Source organism: Vanacampus margaritifer, chromosome 13, assembly GCF_051991255.1.
Source record: "Vanacampus margaritifer isolate UIUO_Vmar chromosome 13, RoL_Vmar_1.0, whole genome shotgun sequence".
In the NCBI taxonomy this organism is placed as follows: Eukaryota; Metazoa; Chordata; class Actinopteri; order Syngnathiformes; family Syngnathidae; genus Vanacampus; species Vanacampus margaritifer.
Genome location: NC_135444.1, coordinates 14,394,693 through 14,413,019, shown reverse-complemented (window position 1 = coordinate 14,413,019; position 18,327 = coordinate 14,394,693). Strand labels below are relative to the sequence as shown.

General features: G+C 41.1%; 1 protein-coding gene across 1 annotated transcript in view; it reads right to left on the bottom strand.

Moving 5' to 3' along the window:
* The window catches only part of fgf22 (fibroblast growth factor 22), a 36,608-nt gene extending 19,719 nt beyond the window's left edge, over window positions 1-16,889 (bottom strand). Inside the window, exon 1 of the mRNA XM_077583835.1 lies at window positions 15,917-16,889. Within this exon, the coding sequence (XP_077439961.1) occupies window positions 15,917-16,280 (364 nt within the window). The 5' untranslated portion in view covers window positions 16,281-16,889. The remainder of the gene's footprint in view (window positions 1-15,916) is intronic.
* Between the last annotated feature and the right edge of the window lie 1,438 nt (window positions 16,890-18,327).

Sequence of the window (18,327 nt, the reverse complement as noted above, 5' to 3'; positions counted from 1 at the left end):
GCGGCCGCCTATCAAAGGCTTCACAGATAGTTACGAGCAGATCTGCGTGCTGAGAGCTTTGTGACTCACGCGGCTTCTGCAGTTTCCTGCACTTTGCTGCCCTGGGAATAGTGGCCAGGATGGTGGAATCCACATTAGTCTGAGGTCATTCCCCCCGTGCCGCTAAATTGCAGAAAGCTGGCGTGCCGCCGCCGCCGCCGCTGCTGCGTCTGCGGCTGCTTTTCGTTGGCAGCCCAGACTTGGGACGCGGGAAGGTAATCAGACAAAAAACAAAGGGGCTTGTTTACGCTTTCCGAGCCTGGCGTTCATGGGATTCTCCTGCAATCTCCCGGAGTCAATTACAGTCACTTTTACTGTATGTCAGAAGCCCCCTTTTTTTACGCTGCCTGCACTTTTCCATCTTTCTATGTCGCTGGTCTGTATAAATGCCACTGACGCAGAATGGTTGTGTATAGTCTTCTGAGGTTGGAGCTGGAATGGAGGTGGGACAGCACCTGCACTGAAGGAAATTCCACTACAATGGCCCTCTGCTATTCACGGGGATAGGCAGCCCGCCAATCATACCATCAATCAATATCGCATACCTCACAGCAGCGTCACAATATTCAACCCGTTCTGGTATTCACTTTCAGATGTGTGTTGTACAATAAGAATTGTCATAGCCATAATGTACTTTATAATAACTTACTACTAACATAAAACTCATTTGTTCCCAAAAACGTATAAATACGTTCTATTATAACCATGCGCCCCAAAATGTATTTATGTTTTTTATGTTTTTTTTTTAATGCTAGAGCATACAGAAGCCTTACATGTAGCCTCTGAACTGATTTATTATTACAAAAAATGGCCAGCAGCAGAGTATAAGAGATCAGCCAGGGCCATGTGGCAAACAAGCTCATTTCACCACAGTTTTAAACAGATTTGTGAATAATGATGAAACTTAGCTATATTCTAATGCTAATTGCTGCTAAATGGAAACAGATAGAAATATACTTTTTTTCCTGATGAAAGAAGAGACTCTAATCCTTATTTTGGTAGGTTCCATGTTTCTATAGCAATAGAACACAATATTCTGTGGGCTTTGCAAAATCAGAAACAATCTAGTAAAACAGCCGGGAGCTAAGGGGGTTACTTCAGTGTAAATGACTTGGACGGAATGTTTAGTACAGCAGAACTTGGCCACCAGGAGGCAGTTTAATACTGTCATGCAGACACAAACGAAGAAGACTTTCACAACTACTGTAAGTGACTCAGTAACCGCAGTGATATAGCGGGAGCTGGGGTCAAACATCCATTGCGCATGTGGACTTTTGATTGCTTATTGATCCATTTCTACAATTTCCGATCAATCTGATTTAATGAGGATACATTCTTGCTTTGTGATCAAAAATGTGCGCCCTACCAGATTTTCTACTTCAACATCCCAAGGTCAATGTCAAGAATGAAATCGTCTTGCCCCACTGTCACCTTCAAGCGCATGTGTGATGCACAGGTGTGTTCCAGTGAGTGAGCACAGACAAGACACAGAATATGTCTCCATGTGGCCCACATTTACATTATTCAAATGCGACGGGCACACAGGGAGGTGACAGAGGTCAGGACTCTGTCACAACTGTCACTTGCTCCACTGGCCAGACTGCGTTGACCCCCCACCCCACCCGCTACGGGGGGAGAGGACAGGTCAGGTAGACAGCAGGAGAGAGGCGGTGATGGGTGCAAAAGTACTGACCACATGTGAAGAAATAAAACAGTAGCAAAAAACAAACTAACTAATAGCCGTTTGCGTGTACGATAAAGAAGAAAAGATCACAACCGCCGTCTGCTGTCAACATACTTGAGAAATGGTACAGTGCTGTATAAAGAAAAAATGTAATTCAGTCCAACTGCGGACGCCTTGGACGTCCGGATTTCTTGGCCTCATGGGAAATGTGGTTCTTTCAAGGGAAATCAAAGGGAAAACAATACCGCTTTTGTCCAATGGTGCCGCCATAATCAATGAAAACCAAATGCTCATTTGTGCTACTTTAAAACTTCTCTTCAAAATGTGTGGTAATGAACTTATTCAATCCCGGTCATTTTCACTGAAGAAACCCCCTTCGCTCCTGGCTGTTTTACTGGATTTTGACTGATTTTGCAAGTCCTACAGAAAATTGTATTCTATTGCTATAAAAATATGGAACCTATAAAGAAAGATTAGAGTCTCTTCTTTCATCAGGAAAAAAAATTATATTTGTATCTGTTTCCGTTTTGCAGCAATTAGCATTAGAATATAGCTAAGTTTCATCATTATTCACATTCCTGGTGAAAACACAAAAAAGAGCTTGGCCCTGGCTGATCTCTTATACACCTGCTGGCCATTTTTTATAACTACCAAAATATATTTCTATATTTGTATTTATACCAAAAAATAATTAAAATAAAGACACCTCTTCATGTCAGAAGCTGCATCAAAGCCTTCTGTATGCTGTTGCATAAATAAATGAAAAAAACATATAAATACGTTTTTGGGAGTGAATGACAAATTATTTAAAAAAACGTATTTACACGTTTTGGGGGTTGAATGAGTTAATAGCTCTTGCTTATTACAATATTCCCTTGGCAGGGTAGTCAAAGTTTTTACATTGGATTAACGCAGTGTCCGCTGAGCGCGCGTCTGGAGAGAAGTTGGTGTCACCTTTCAAATGAGATGCACGATCGGCAACATGACTCTACAAGTCGTTAGGAGTGAGGCATCAGAACAAAGATGGCTGACTCTCCCAGCGCAACACCTCGTGCTATACAAGCGTGTCTCCTAATGAGGAGCATGTCCCCTGCAAAATGGGAAAAACACCCGCTCACATCTGCGCGTCCGCACACACACACTCGCACGTGAACGGATGGCGAGTTACAGTCTGGTTCAAATTAGTCATTTGGGAGAGGAAGCACACATCTTTTTTCAGTTTAGGGTGCACTTCAAGCTCCTGCAATGACACGAGTATAAACACAGGCACATGCATTCCAAGCGTACACACCTTCAAAGAGAGTTTCCTTTTTGGCTAAAGTGGAGATAAAAAGCAGGTCTTTGTTGGATGTCCGATAATGCGCTTCACATTTCCATTCAATATCTTCTTCGTGACTCACTTCGCCTCACACTTTGGGACAGCAATGGGCAACGTATATCGCACACAGGAGGGTTTTAAATTTAAAGTAAGCAAGTATATCGAGGAAATCAGAGCACTAGTGGAGGCATTGAGCTCTCGCAGATTACGGGTCAAAATTAGCATTTTTGAAAAGCAAAATTGAGACTCACGGATTTTTTCCCCCAATAAATAAAACAGAGTTCTGCTGCCATGCATGAAACTACAAAAAAATAAAAAATAAATTATTGCGATTTCGACACTGGTTCCATTCAGACGATTCAGAGAATGACGATTTAATTGTTTAATTATGGAAAAAAGGGCAAATCATGGATGTTCTACGAAACATTTTTACATTCAAAATGTCCCGCTTTTGGCTTTAAGAAACACTAAAAAAGAAAAAAAAATGTTGTAGTCGGTCACAATTTTTTAAAGAGGTTTTAGTTGCTTTGTTTGTTTATTATTACCTCTGCCAAGCACAAAATACAAAGATGAGAAGTACATTGATTTTTATGGTTTGAAATTATTTATCTCTCATTTTCTTGTTTGAAATAATTATCCTCCCTGCCCTTTGATTTTGGGTTAAATAAAAAAAACAAAAACATTTGAGTATATCTTGTTGTATATTTCATGTATGCTAATATCTGACCAATTCAAAAGTTGAACTTTAGTCTCAATCAATATGCTAAACTGACTTTTAACCCCTTCAGACCCATCGATGGTTGCAGTGGACATGACATATTCGTGTGTCTAAACCAATAAAACGCATCATTTGGATGATGTCAACACTTCTGATTCATGATTGGATCTTAACTGACCAATCACAATCGATGATGTTCATGTTAAAAATGTTGCATATAAGATTATAACAGCCATATTATGGTGGCGTCCACCATAACAACTAAAAACATGAGATAACCCCAATTTTTTTTTTATCTATGTTGTTCTTATTTGGGGAAAAGAGTCAAAAATAAGCAACAACAAAAAAAGAAAAAGAAAATAAATTTTGCCCAGCAGAAAAAAACGGGCATATGTTTACCTAACGGTTTGGCTGGACTGTCTTTAGTTTTTTGAAGGGGAATCTCGTCTCCTCTCACCCAACTTTATGTCATTACGCTGCGGTTAGCAAATACACATCTTCCCTGCTTTGAGCAGCGCACTTATTTCCTGGCCCTAAAAAGCACCCCCCCCCCCCCCCCCCACACACACACACACACACTTTCCAGTATGTTTTAAAGCCACACAAATCTGGTAGCGCCGCTGCGGGCTCGTGTATAAAAACCACTAATCCTAAAAACATGGAACTACGTTACGCAATTATCTGCATGTTAAAAAGTTTTCTGGTTTGTATTTGTGGCTGCGGACAAGCATGATTGGCTAAGTGAGACACCCCCCCCCCCCCCTCAAAAACAAAACATCCTTCATGGAGATGACGTTACACCGATTCACCTGAGGTGTGCACGATTTGACCGATTTCACGTCTATTGCACTTTATGCCCTGTAAAGTTGATCTTTTTATGGCCTGATTGCCTAACAGCGAGTCAATATTTGTCCTGCGTGTTGTGCCAGCTCTATTTATGTTTTATGTGTGCCAGCAAAAAAGAGAGCGTTTAAAGTCTATTGGGACTTTATGGAGCTTCCTTGTGCACCTGTGAAAATAACAGGAAAGAAAAAACTGAAGATCAACGTAGACCTTGTGCGTAAGAAACGCCTTACTGAGTCTTCTTATTACTTCCTGCATGGACCAAATCAAAGAAGACAAGCGGGGAAGGGGGTATGTCTGTCTTTAGGGCAACAGGTGCATTACATTCCTCTCCAGTGCCAGGCTCACATATTTAAAGCTATTAAGTGCAGTACTTAGTCACTTACAACAGTTATGTATCCAAAGGATGCCAAGTAAATAGAGCAGGGCTCCTTTAGTCCTGGGTTTCAAGGCTTTGTGACATGTCTGGATCAGTTCAAGCAAGGTGGCTTCGTTGTATGCGTCAAAACTAGGGGTGGGTGAGCACCGATACCAGGCATCGGATCAGGCCGATACCAGTCTTATTTTAAGGTAGAGGGTACTCATGGAGGCTGCTGATACTAGTCATCATTGCTTAGGGCTTAAAAGAAAATAGTCTGACATTGTGTGTTTTTTTCCCCCCCATATTAACTCATTCACTGAAGCAACCCCCTTCACTCCTGGGTGTTTTACTGGGTTTTGATTGATTTTGCAAGGCCCACAGAATATTGTGTTCTATTGCTATAAAAACATGGAACCTACCAAAAGAAAGATTAGAGTTTCTTCTTATATCAGGAAAAAAAAGTTTATTTGTATCTGTTTCCGTTTCGAGCAATTAGCATTAGAATATAGCCAAGTTTCATCATTATTTACATTCCTGTTGAAAACACTGGCAAAAAGAGCTTGCTGCAATATGGCTCTGGTTGACCTCTTATACTCTGCTGCCACCTTCTGGCCGTTTTTTTTGTAATAATTATTCATGTCAGAAGCTGCATCAAAGCCTTCGGTTTATTCTTGCATAAAAACAAAACGTATAAGTATGTTTTTGGGAGTGAAGGATAAAATATTTTTAAAAAAGCGTATTTATACGTTTTTGGGTTTGAATGAGTTAAAAAAATTATAGTGAGCGCCTTAACCTGGTAACTCATCAGACGATGTACAAAAGTCTAGTTTAAACTTACTGTAGCACTAGCTTTGTTGCATTGTGTGATCAATGGTGGCTTGTTACAGCGTCTAATCCACTTTTAGACTCCAATAGTTGTTTAGTCATGGGGAATTCTTATTTTTCTCAAAAAACGTTTACAAAGTTTCAAACACAGAGTTAACCCTTTAGATGCTACTATTATAGCAATCCGCCCGTTTTTTTTTTTGTTTTGTTTTATTCTCTCGACGTAAAGCTCCTCCCCTTTCAGAATCCTTTGGAATTAGGTTGCTAGTGCAAACGTTTCAGGAGTTACGGTGATTTGTCCCAAGTGTCTTGTTGTCTTGCCCTGTGAAGTCGTGTCTCTTTTGTGTCACCTTCACATCCACAGGAATTGGGTGCCGAAGCCAAAGTCAGACTATAAACCCAATGATGAACCCAGTAAATCCCGCAGAGGAGCCGCAGCCAGACCGCCAAAGGTCGTTAGCTACTAATTGCTACATTTCGAGGGTCCATTCACGACATGGCGCCCTAGTGGCAGAAAACAGGGATGCTCTGCTAATGAAAGCAATTCAGACGCCGTTGTCCTGCAACGTTCCCGGGACAGCCTGTTCTTTTCAACTTCTCATATTGGGAACAGCTTGCAAAGGGTCAATAATCATCTGTTTCTCGCAGGCAAAGGTCACAGTCCATTCCGACGGGATGGTGACGTGATTGATTTATGCCCCCCCAATTTTGGTATATCAACTCTCATTGGAGAGACACCCCCGAGAAAAGCTTACATAATGCCTAATGAGCGACTGGAAAGGCTCCAGCACTCCCGTAGTCTTTCATTTCCACCTCAATGCCGAGCAGAGCACGCCCCTGCCCTTCTTCTTGCCTCATTAACATGCGTATTCTGCTGATGCGAAATACCAAAGTCCTTCCTTCGACCAGGTGCTTCCCTCCCGGTCTTGGCCTCCGTTGATCCGGTCACGCGTTCCTGTCTGAGCTCCAGCCGAATTACGGTATGTCTTAACAAGTTGATGTCACAAATCAAATGATATGTTTAAAGTAGGGGTGTCAAAATTTGTGCGCCACTAATTTTTTTAACGCGCGATTCATGACCGACCCTTACTTGGAAAGCCTGTACTGGGGGGGGGGGATTCCAGTCGCAACGCAGCAGACATATCGAGGTCAAAATTTCATTTAGCAGTAATAAATTGAATAATAATGCATATATTTGTGGGGACTGGGGTCAAGTTGTATTTTACAATTTTTTTAAATGTGCAGAATTTCACAAGTTACTTCATGTTAAAGTTTGGATATGAAAAGACATATGCACTGAGCTATCACAAATGTCTTACAAATGCAATTATGCCATCTAGTGGCAGAAAAAATGACCTCCACACAAATCAATATCATACTCGTTTTTTTACAGTTCAGTAAAAAAAATTAGAATTTTAACTCAATGTTAGGAATTATTATGAAATTACTGTATTAACTCATTCACTGCCATTGACCGCTATAGACATCGAAAATTCATTTAAAACTATTTCTGTTAGTTTAAAAAATGTTCTACTTTTGTTCACAAGAGTATGAAAACCTAGAAAAAAATTATTGGACATTTAGAACAGATCTAAAATTTGTGATTAACCGTGAGTTGAAGTCATGCAATTGATTAACCCAATTTTTAAAAAAAATTATTGCCTGACGCAATTTAAAAAAAAAAGATTTTAATAATTCGGGGCGTCAGGCAATACATTTTTTTGTAACTAATCGCATTACTTCACTAGTTAACTCACGATTAATCACAAATTTTATATCTCTTCTAAATGTACAATAAAAAAGTAGGTTTTCATAATCTTGTTAACAAAAGTGGATTTTTTTTTAAAATAGAAATTGTTAAAAAAATATTTTTGACATTTAGAGCTGTCAATGGCAGTGAATGAATAAAAAGAAAAAGAAAAGATTATTAAAAAATTTGGGGCATCAGGCGATTGGAATTTTGAATCATAATTAATCGCATGACTTCACTAGTTGACTCACGATTAATCACAAATTTTATATCTGTTCTAAATGAACAATTAAAAAATTATACATTTCTACACTCGTTAACAAAAGTGGAAACAAATCTTAAACTAATAGAAATAGCTCAAATGAATTTTGGACGTCTATATCCGTCAATGGCAGTGAATGAGTTAATGACGAAAAGATGCAGCCATTTCTATTAGTTCAACATTGTTTTCCACTTTTATGTTAACAAGAGTATGAAAACTTAAGAAAATATATTTTATTGTACATTTTATTGTACATTTAGAACAGAAATAAAATTTGCAATTAATCGTGACTTAACTATTAAAGTATGCGATTAATTACGATTAAAAAAAATGTAATCGCCTGACACCTCTAGTTTAAAGTATTACTACTATTTAGTAGGAATAGCCTAACATTTCTAGATCCATCCAACCATTATACACTGGACTGGTCTCCATTCAATCACAATCTTGATGATCGAAGACTCTCCCAAAAAGTTGGAGTCATGGAGCCAATAAGATGCTACCTCGTGGTTAGCTCTGAATGTTTGCCAAGTCATAGGTGGAGAAACTCGGTGTGACTCCAGAAACCCAAAATATGTGTAGACAAGCAATTAAAACACTGAGCAGGATAAAGACGGTAGAAGAATCTTCTTCCTACCACACCTGTGGTGGTGCAAGTGCTTAGCGAGTGTCTAAAACAAGTTTGACTCATTTCCACAACATATTTCATCAGAGTGGAAGATTCCCCCGACACTCGCACTCGCGCTCTGGGCGCCATCCAAACTCAAACATGAACTCGGAAAACCCGAGAGATGCTGCGCACTTAAGGAAAGTTAGTAAACACGACGCCCTGACTGGAAGAGTTTCTTGGACGTCGGATCAGAACCTAGCTGGTCCGGCAAAACCTATTTATTGCTCAAGGTGAATGAATTTCATGTAATAATCAATTCTGAATAGAGCCGACTATTATATAGTTTTACAATTGCGTACTTCCTGCTGCTTTTCCGCTTTTTTTTTTGTGTATCCGTTACTTCTCAGCTTTACGATTTGTTAATGCAACTCGTTATAAAGCCGTTGCTGGGCAGGGCTTCACAGCTGTCTAATTAACAGCCCATGACCTGGGACAGGATATGATGTGTACCTGCCTCCTGTAAACACTGGCTGTGTGTTTTCCCCGCTCAATCATGTTGTACTTCAACATACGCATGTCAAAAGAAAAACACATCAAGGAGGTAGTTATTTTTAGCAACTTTAGCAAATCATGTGACACTTTGTTTCTTTAGCTGGTGAGGTTGCTTTGGTTTGACGTCTGTTTTTGGTATATTGACTTTTTAAGCTCCTTACGTTGCAAGATATAGTCCGACGCTACATAATAACAAAACTTTATAGCATGATGTTGCTAAATAAAATTGTTGCATTTTAGTGTGTTTGGATTAATAGGCAAGATGGTGTACATGTGGTTAGCACATCCACCTCACAGTTCGGGGGTTTGAAATCCAGGCTCAGACCTTCCTGAGTGGAGTTTACACGTCCCCGTGCTTGGTTTATCCTATCCTGGTTTGTTTAGCAATATTAACTCATTCACTGCCATTGACGGCTATAGACGTCAAAAATTCATTTGAACTATTTCTATTAGTTAAAATTTTTTCCCACTTTTGTTAACAAGAAATAAAAACCTAGAAAAAAAAATATTGTACATTTTGAACAGATATAAAATGACTTAACTATTGAAGTCATGCGATTAATTACAATTTAACTCTTTGACTGCCAGACGTTTTCAGAAAAGGGATGCCGTGGGTGCCAGCCGATTTAAGCATTTTTGACTGATCTTTCAAGGTCCACAGAAAATTATGTGTTTGGACTATGGAAACACACATACTACCAAATGAAAGATTGGACTCTCATCTTTCATCAGAAAAAAAAGAGTTTGTTTCTTCCTTATTCCGTTTTTCAGTAATCAACAATAGAAAATGGTTAGTTTCACCTCTGTTTTGAAACAAACGTCTTTTAACGTCTTTGGCACTCCTCCATAGGATTTTACTAAACGTTATTTAACGTTTTTGGCAGTCAAAGAGTTAAAAAAAAATTATCACCTGATTAAAAAGAAAAGATTATTAAAAATTAGGGTTGTCAGGTGATTAAAATTTCTAATTGTAATTAATTGCATGACTTCACTAGATTCACGAATAATCCCAAATTTTATATCTAAATGCACGATATATTTTTTTCCCTAGGTTTACATACTCTTGTTAACAAAAGTGAAAAAGAAAAAAGTCAAACTAATAGAAATAGTTAAAAGGAATTTTTGACGTCTATGGCAGTGAATAAGGTAAAGATGACTAAAGTAGGTCACCATGGCAATGACAGAGAATCATCCAGTTACTTTGAAGTACAATTAACAAATACCAGATAAATTAGCTCAAATCTCGCGCTACGGTTTTAATAACCGTTAGATTGCAGAAACCCGACGCCTCGGTGTTTTGTGTGCATTTGTGTGTATGCTTGTGTACAGTTATGCAAGGCAGGAACATCTTTCTCCGAGCACTTTGAAGAGGTAAGTGATATGCTGACAGACCGCCCTGGTCCTGACAAGGGTTTGTGAAAAAAAAGCGCATCAATCTAAAGTTGACGGCTCGTTCATCATAACGTGTAACTCAAGACACCTGCTGTTCTTTTCGGGTTTTTTTTTTTGTTGTTTGTTTTCAATCTCTTCTGTCCAACTCGTCCCACTCCCTCATCAAATGGCACTTTTTCCGCCCCGTGGCCCCTCCCTTCAGCTGTTCCATGCCACTGTTCCGCTGGGATTGATACAATATTTTCCAGCCCTCAATTAGCACATCGCTTGTTGACTAATTCCAACTGTTTTTGCACCTGAGAGGGTGCTGGAAAAACTGAGCGGTGTGGGAGGCGAGGGTGCGACAAGACCCATACCGGTGCGAGGCGGGGGTCAGCGGACGGGTCGACTTGTAAAGCAGCTGTTTGAGGAAACGGAGGACCTGAGTTTGGTTTGGTATCCGATTCACCGCTGCGGTCATTAAATATGCACGACCTCCCACTTTAATCTGCAGCCGCGCCGCCGTATCAGTATCAAGAAATCATGTGGGTCAAGAGGCTTTAAAGTCTGATTGAAAGCCTCGGGGCCCAGTTGGAGCTAAATGAACAGCTTTGTGAGATGCAACCGCATGTTGAAGTGAAGCTTTGGACAAGTCCACCGGGGCTTTGGCGCAAGGCTTGACTTGCCGTACACGCCCGCCCAGAGAAGGGTTCTTTATAGCAAAGGAAATGAGAGGATGACGGATGAAGTGGACGAGGACGTGACATGCAGCATACCGAAACCAACGCCACTAAAATGAGGGACCCGAGTGAGGCAAAAACGAGGGTTTGGAGAAGTTTAGGGGTTAATGTTTGGTTAGGGTTTTGCCAGGTTTAGGGTTTGTGTGGGGTTGAGTGTAAGGTTTGGGTTGGAGTAGTTTTAGTTAGGATAGTCTAGGAATGTTTTCATTTATTTATTTATTCTACTGTTGAGGGTTTGAGGAAAGTAGGGTTATGATTGGTGTTAGGTTAGGGTTAAGTTTAGGGGTTAATGTTTGGTTAGGTTAGGGTTTTGGTTATTTAGGGTTTGGGTTTGTGCGGGGTCAGGTGTGAGGTTTGGGTTGGAATAGTTTTAGTTAGGGATAGTCTAGCAATGGATTTATTTATTTATTCATTCTACTGTTGAGGGTTTGAGGGAAGTAGGGTTATGATTGGTGTTAGGTTAGGGTTAAGTTTAGGGGTTAATGTTTGGTTAGGTTAGGGTTTTCGTTATGGCAGGTTTAGGGTTTGGGTTTGTGTGGGGTCAGGTGTAAGGTTTGGATTAGAGTAGTTTTAGTTAGGGATAGTCTAGGAATGTTTTTATTTATTTATTTATTCTACTGTTGAGGGTTTGAGGAAAGTAGGGTTATGATTGGTGATAGGTTAGGGTTAAGTTTAGGGTTTGGGTTTGGGAGGGGTCAGGTGTAAGGTTTGGATTAGAGTAGATTTAGTTAGGGATAGTCTAGAAATGTTTTCATTTATTTATTCTACTGTTGAGGGTTTGAGGAAAGTAGGGTTATGATTGGTGTTAGGTTAGGGTTAAGTTTAGGGGTTAATGTTTGGTTAGGTTAGGGTTTTGGTTATTTAGGGTTTGGGTTTGTGTGGGGTCAGGTGTAAGGTTTGGATTAGAGTAGTTTTAGTTAGGGATAGTCTAGGAATGTTTTTATTTATTTATTTATTCTACTGTTGAGGGTTTGAGGAAAGTAGGGTTATGATTGGTAATAGGTTAGGGTTAAGTTTAGGGTTTGGGTTTGTGTGGGGTCAGGTGTAAGGTTTGGATTAGAGTAGTTTTAGTTAGGGATAGTCTAGAAATGTTTTCATTTATTTATTTATTCTACTGTTGAGGGTTTGAGGAAAGTAGGGTTATGATTGGTGTTAGGTTAGGGTTAAGTTTAGGGGTTAATGTTTGGTTAGGTTAGGGTTTTGGTTATAGCAGGTTTGGGTTTGTGTGGGGTCAGGTGTAAGGTTTGGATTAGAGTAGATTTAGTTAGGGATAGTCTAGGAATGTTTTTATTTATTTATTTATTTATTTATTCTACTGTTGAGGGTTTGAGGAAAATAGGGTTATGATTGGTGTTAGTTTAGGGTTATTATAGTAGGGACACCGACCACTTTGGAAGGTTTTACACCAGGAAAACGTCTTTATGCTACCTTACTGTTGAGGGTTTTTGAAGGACAATCTAACAAGGCAACAACGAACAAGGCGATCCCCCCCCCCCTTTTTTTTTTTTACACAAACTTCTTCAAACCATAACAGGTTGAATTTCCATAATTGTACGTAGTATCAATGCTTTCTTTACTCTAGAGTAGAATGAGAGTATTTGATGTTTTTATCCTGACAACAACCTGTTAAGGACGTATGCTCTTTGGCCGACTGTGAGTAATAACATTGAAGAAGAATTATTATCTTATCATGTCTTATCTTTTTAGTCTATTCAAAACTGCAGTGGGAGTCCCGGAACAGTTATTTCAGACTTTTAGACAAATCCTCGTCTTGTTTTTATTATTGTGTAAGAATTTATAATAGGCCTAGAAAGACTTTTTTTTTTAATGTATGACCTGAACTTGTGAAACTGATGAGTAATTAAATTCACAACATTTTACATTTAAAATGACAGACCTAAGTTAACAAAGAGGTTTTTAATCGAATGCCTAAATTTGGAAAGTATTGCATTAATGAATGAATTACTCGCTTATGAGTGTGAATGATTACTTTTGATTTCTGGTGCAGGCATTTAGAAGCTTCTGGCACTGTTGAAGAGTACTTTTATTATCTGCAATTAACCATACTGTTCTACTACTAATAATAATGATTTTATCTCTACACACGGAACATTTTTAATACTTAAAAAGTGTTGACGTCATTCAGCATATTTGCCCAAATGTGCATTAATGACAACATTGGACAGATCGTGCAACGTGTCTTTGTATTTCACGGGTCGGCTCGGTCCATATCACCCACGAATAGCGAAAGTCTACTGTACAGTATATATTGTTATATTGAATACGGAGTAGTGATTTAAAAATGGATGTCTATGACTGAACTCACCGGTTATTTTAATTTGACTAGAAGAGAGAAAAAAATAATTCTGCCATGTAAACAAGTAGCCAGGCAAATGCTGACATTACAATGAAATGGACAAAACAAACCGCTGGGGATTTGATCTGGTTCTGTATTTTCTACCTAAGCTTGGTAGCTATCCATCATAACTAAACAAAGACAAGAAGAAATGTTGGAATATTTTTTTTTTCATTTTTAGCCATAGATCCTCAAATATTACAATGATGCCCATATGGTATCTGCTCTGCATGCCAGGACGCCGCGTCTGAAATCGTATCCCGTAGTACCTGATAGCATTAAACTGATGAGTGACTGCATGACTGAAACCTAAAAATGCAACACTCAACTTCCCATTTGAACACCGTCAACATAAGTCACCTCAACTTGACTTTCAAACAAGTTTGTGTAGGTGTGGAAGACATTTTCAGGTGCCTCATTTGGACAGGTGTGCAAATGTCACTCACAACTTGGAACAGTGGCAGCGAGCCTGTGAGTGACTTTTAAAACAACAGCTGCTCCTTCCCTTCCACCTCGGTAGCCATGTGGAAAAATTCTGACTCACCCGCTCGTGTTAAAAAAGAGCCATTAACAAATGCGTAAATATTACAGTCGGAGGCATTGCAGCGGGCCCCGCCTGTCACTCAGGGAGTGACGGACATGGAGGCGAGGTCAGCTCATGAGTCAGCTCCTCTGACCTGGTCAAATGTCTGAAAGACATCCATTGATGGACACAATGAGGTGCGGCCGCTGCACTTCTCAGGTGTCCTCCAAACCGCAAGCGCCGCATGCATACAGCAACCTGTCTGGCTTGAGCAAGACCTCATGCATACCGATTTTTTTTTTCATGTACAGTACTGTGCTCAAAAGTCTCAACAAGGTTTTGATAGGAAGACACTCTAAAAAAAACACTTGGGTCAAGGATAACCCCAATTGCAGGTGGCGGTGGGAGAGGGGGGGGGGTAATGGACAGAACAGACTTTTTGAGTTATTAACCCAAAATGTTGGGTCAATTTAAATTAATAACCCACAACCCATTTTGTGTTATTTAACCCAAAAGGTTAACAAGCAACTCAGTTCATTGGGTTTTTTTGTGGGTTAATTGAATAACCCAATTGATTTGGGTCAAATAAACCGAGCCGATTTTTTTGAGTTATTTAACTCCAAAGTTAAATTAATTTAGTAACCCAAAAAGCAAACCCAATTTTTGGGTTGTTTTGTGGGTTATTCATTTGACCCAAATTTTTGGGGTAATTTAATTAATTTAACCCAACTTTTTGGGTCAAAATGAACAAACCCAACTTTTTGAACTATTTAAAGGTTACCACTGATTGTCACATACACTAAAGTGGGGTGAAATTTGCTCACCGCATTTGACCCATCCCCTTAGGGCTGCGACACCGCGCTTGGGAATCATTTGGTGATTTAACCCTAAATGTTGGGTCAAATGAATGACCCACAAAGCAACCCATGTTTGCTTTGTTTTGTGCGTTATTCATTTGACCTCGTTTTTTGGGTTAGTTGAAGAACCCCAAAATTTGGACCCAATTTAGGTTAATTTTGACGCAACTGTTTTTCAACACTCTAAAAACAGTTTGGTCAAAAGTAACCCAATTATGGATCTACTTTCTGAGTCAATTTGACCCAACTTTCTTGGTTGTTTTATACACAATGACCCAATTTTTAGACCCAAGTAAAGGATCTGACCAATATTTATGAGTTGTTTTACACTAAAAGACCCGTTTCTTGACTCAAAGTTGGGTCAAATTGACCCAAGTAGAGGATCGGTCCACCTTTTATCTATAGTTGACCCAACTGTTTTTAGCGTGAAGTGTTGCCAAAATTCAGGTTGCATTCCATTTCAATTTAAGGAACGGTCACGTTAGCCTTGATATCTTATTGCAAACATGTACACATAAACTAATGAGAAAGGTGCAGTTTTACTACAACAAGCATGACTCAAAAAGCCAAGAGATTGTGACCCGAGGTCGGGAAATGCTGGCTAAGGAACTGTTTGATTGAATGAAAACAGTGTGCGGTCACTGACTTTAAAAGCATACGGTAGGCACATATGAGCCACATTCAGACCCCTTTCCTCAGCATCCTCATCAAAAATGTCACCACCACATCACGTGAATAGGCCTTAGTTTCCATGTTTACCTGCTACTCACAATTGATGCACTTTCATCACAGTTTTGACAAGTTAATCCCCGGTGACCCTTTTTGTTTTTCCATACCAACTGATGCCCAGTGTCTTTCCTCCAAGAAAATAAATGCAGCACCAGTTGTGTCCCATGAGGAGCCTAAATCCACACGGGAGTGTGCTTGTCTTACCTAGCAACCCGCGTCTCCTGCTCTAAACACAAAACAAGAAGCTGAGCAATGACATTCTGTAGCTGCAGGGTATCCCTAAGAACAGCAATAAAAAAAGACAGCAGATAAGAAAGTCCGACCATAAAAATCAAACGTCACAAGGCACCCTCGATGAAAGCTGCATCAGCGACTTACTGTCTGCGTAGTTTTTCCGCCTCGTGCCGTCCACCTTGCCCGTTTTATCAATGCACAGGAAGAACTTGTTGGCCGAGTAAAGCCGGCGCAGTCGCACGTCGCCCTCCAGGTGATTGTAACTTCTCGTATGCCTTTCCAACGTCCACGAGCAGTTGATGCCGCCCGCCAGAACCTGGAGGGGCTCGCGCCCTAACCCGGGGGGGCAGGCCCCCGAGGCGGCGCCGGCAGCGGCCAGCAGTAAGGCCAAGCATGCCAGGCAGAAGGCGGCCGCGCTGGGATGCCGCCGCCGCCCTGCCGAGGCCGTGGCATCAGGAGCGGGTTCGGGCGGATGAAGATGCGCGACGGATGGCGTCCATCTGCACATGGTGGGTCACGCTCCCAGGGTGCACCTTAATGTGCGAGCTGTAGGCATGCTGATGGGTGGGAGACGTCCCAGTGAGAGAGTCCTGAAGAGAGAGGGCAGCCACTCACAGGAGACCCCCCTGGATGTTGATCTTTGATTGGGGTGACAAAAGAGCTTCCTGCTTCCACAAGCTGGTCAAAGTTCCTCCATCTTCATCTGGCTTTCACATGTCTTCATTCGACGGAAGTTCCATTCTCCTTGCTGGCTCGTCCGCTCTCCTCGCAGTGAAGGCCGCCTTCCCGTCGAAAGGATAAAAGTCCTGAAGGATGATGCTTGTGGGTTTGTGCTTGTATGGATATGTATCTATCTGTATGTGTGTGCACCTTGCAATGGTCTGCCCCTTTTCCAGCTGGGGAGGAACAAGGTGCCTGTCTGAGCTGCTGACCCGTGGCTGGGAGGGAGTTGAATGAGGGTTGATGACTGACTGCGTGTGAGCGTGTGTGTGTGTGTGTGTTACCAAGAGAGGGAGGGAGAGAGCCCGTCTGCATGTGTCAGAGTGAGCGGCAGCCGGCGAGTGCGTGTCAGCTCGCTCACACGGGGCAGTGAAGCAGTAAGCCAACGGCGCGCAGCCAGCCAACCACTTCTCCGCTCAGTGGGAGCTCCGGCTGACTCGCCCTGCATTTTTATCCTGGGCTGGGCTAGCAGCATCCGAGGAGGGATGGGTGGGGGAGACGGGTGATGGTGGGTGGGTTTGAGGTCGGTGGGGGGGGGGGGGTTGTAAAGGAGGGAGCCGAGGAGGCGGGATCTACAAATTCATTCATAACCATTCTCAAAGGAATGAGGAAAGTTGACCTTTTGTAACGAGCGGCGACTGATCAGCCGTGGACAGTGCAGCTGGATAGCAAAAACTGGATGCCATTTTTAACTGTCCTAATAGAGCTTATAGGCAAAAACACCATTGCAAAGTGTAAGTGCTAAAATGGAAAAGTTCTTGAACACATTTATTTTGTCGATATCCTGAAACCGAGGGAGCAGACGGAAGCATCGCGAATCTTGCTAGCGGACGTACGTGTAACGAAGCTAATGCTGAGAAAACCTGCTTCCAGCCCCAATTGACCCCTTCAGTAAAGAAAGATCCTACTCGTCTCTCGGTCGCGTCCCGGTGTTGTGTCCTCGATCCACACATTCAGCAATATCGGCTGACATGCAAGGTGGCCAAAGTTTCAAACCACGGGCTTCTTCCGGTCTTCAAGGGGTCAGAAATGACTTTGTCTCCAACGATTAACAATGACGTAGTCATTTTTCACAGTGTCTCTCTCTTCCTCCTTTGTCAATAAGACTGGTCGTTTTTGGATCGATGCAGCCAGTTTGTCTTTCCGTTTCTGTCTGTTGCAGTCCCACAAAAATGCTTGAAATCAACTTTTATGCGGTTGAAATCATCTAAGTCTCCATTGCTTTTCATTACTCTTGACTACTGTTTGGTAACCCCCACACACAAACACACACAATGCAGGACAATAATATGTTCTATGCAGCCCCACTAGTCTAAATGTGACATTTCGGTTAATATTGTGTTAGTGGAATATGAGTTAAGCAGTAAAATACTGTAGTTTTTATCCATCTCAGGAGGCGGCCATTTTGCCACTTGCTGTCGACTGAAGATGACATCAATGTTGCTCAGGTCTCAGGTAACAGCCAATCACAACTCAGCTCAGAAACCAGGTGGGCTGTGATTGGTCGTAGCCAGAGCCCTAAGCAACTGTGATGTCATCTTCAGTCGACAGCAAGTGGCAAAATGGCCGCTTCCTAAGATGGATAAAGACGGCTGGATTTTTGCTTCATAACTCATATTCCACAAATGTTAATATTAATCAGAATGTCATGTTTGGACTAGTGAGGTCACATATAACATATTTTTGTCAAGAAATGTTTAAGGTTCACTTCCACTTTAAAAACTATACTGGTATTAGTTATAGCTAACCCCTCCATCTCTAATGCCATGACTCATACATTATTCACAATAATATCGCAATATAAACTCAAGTCTATGTATTTTTGAATGGGTTAT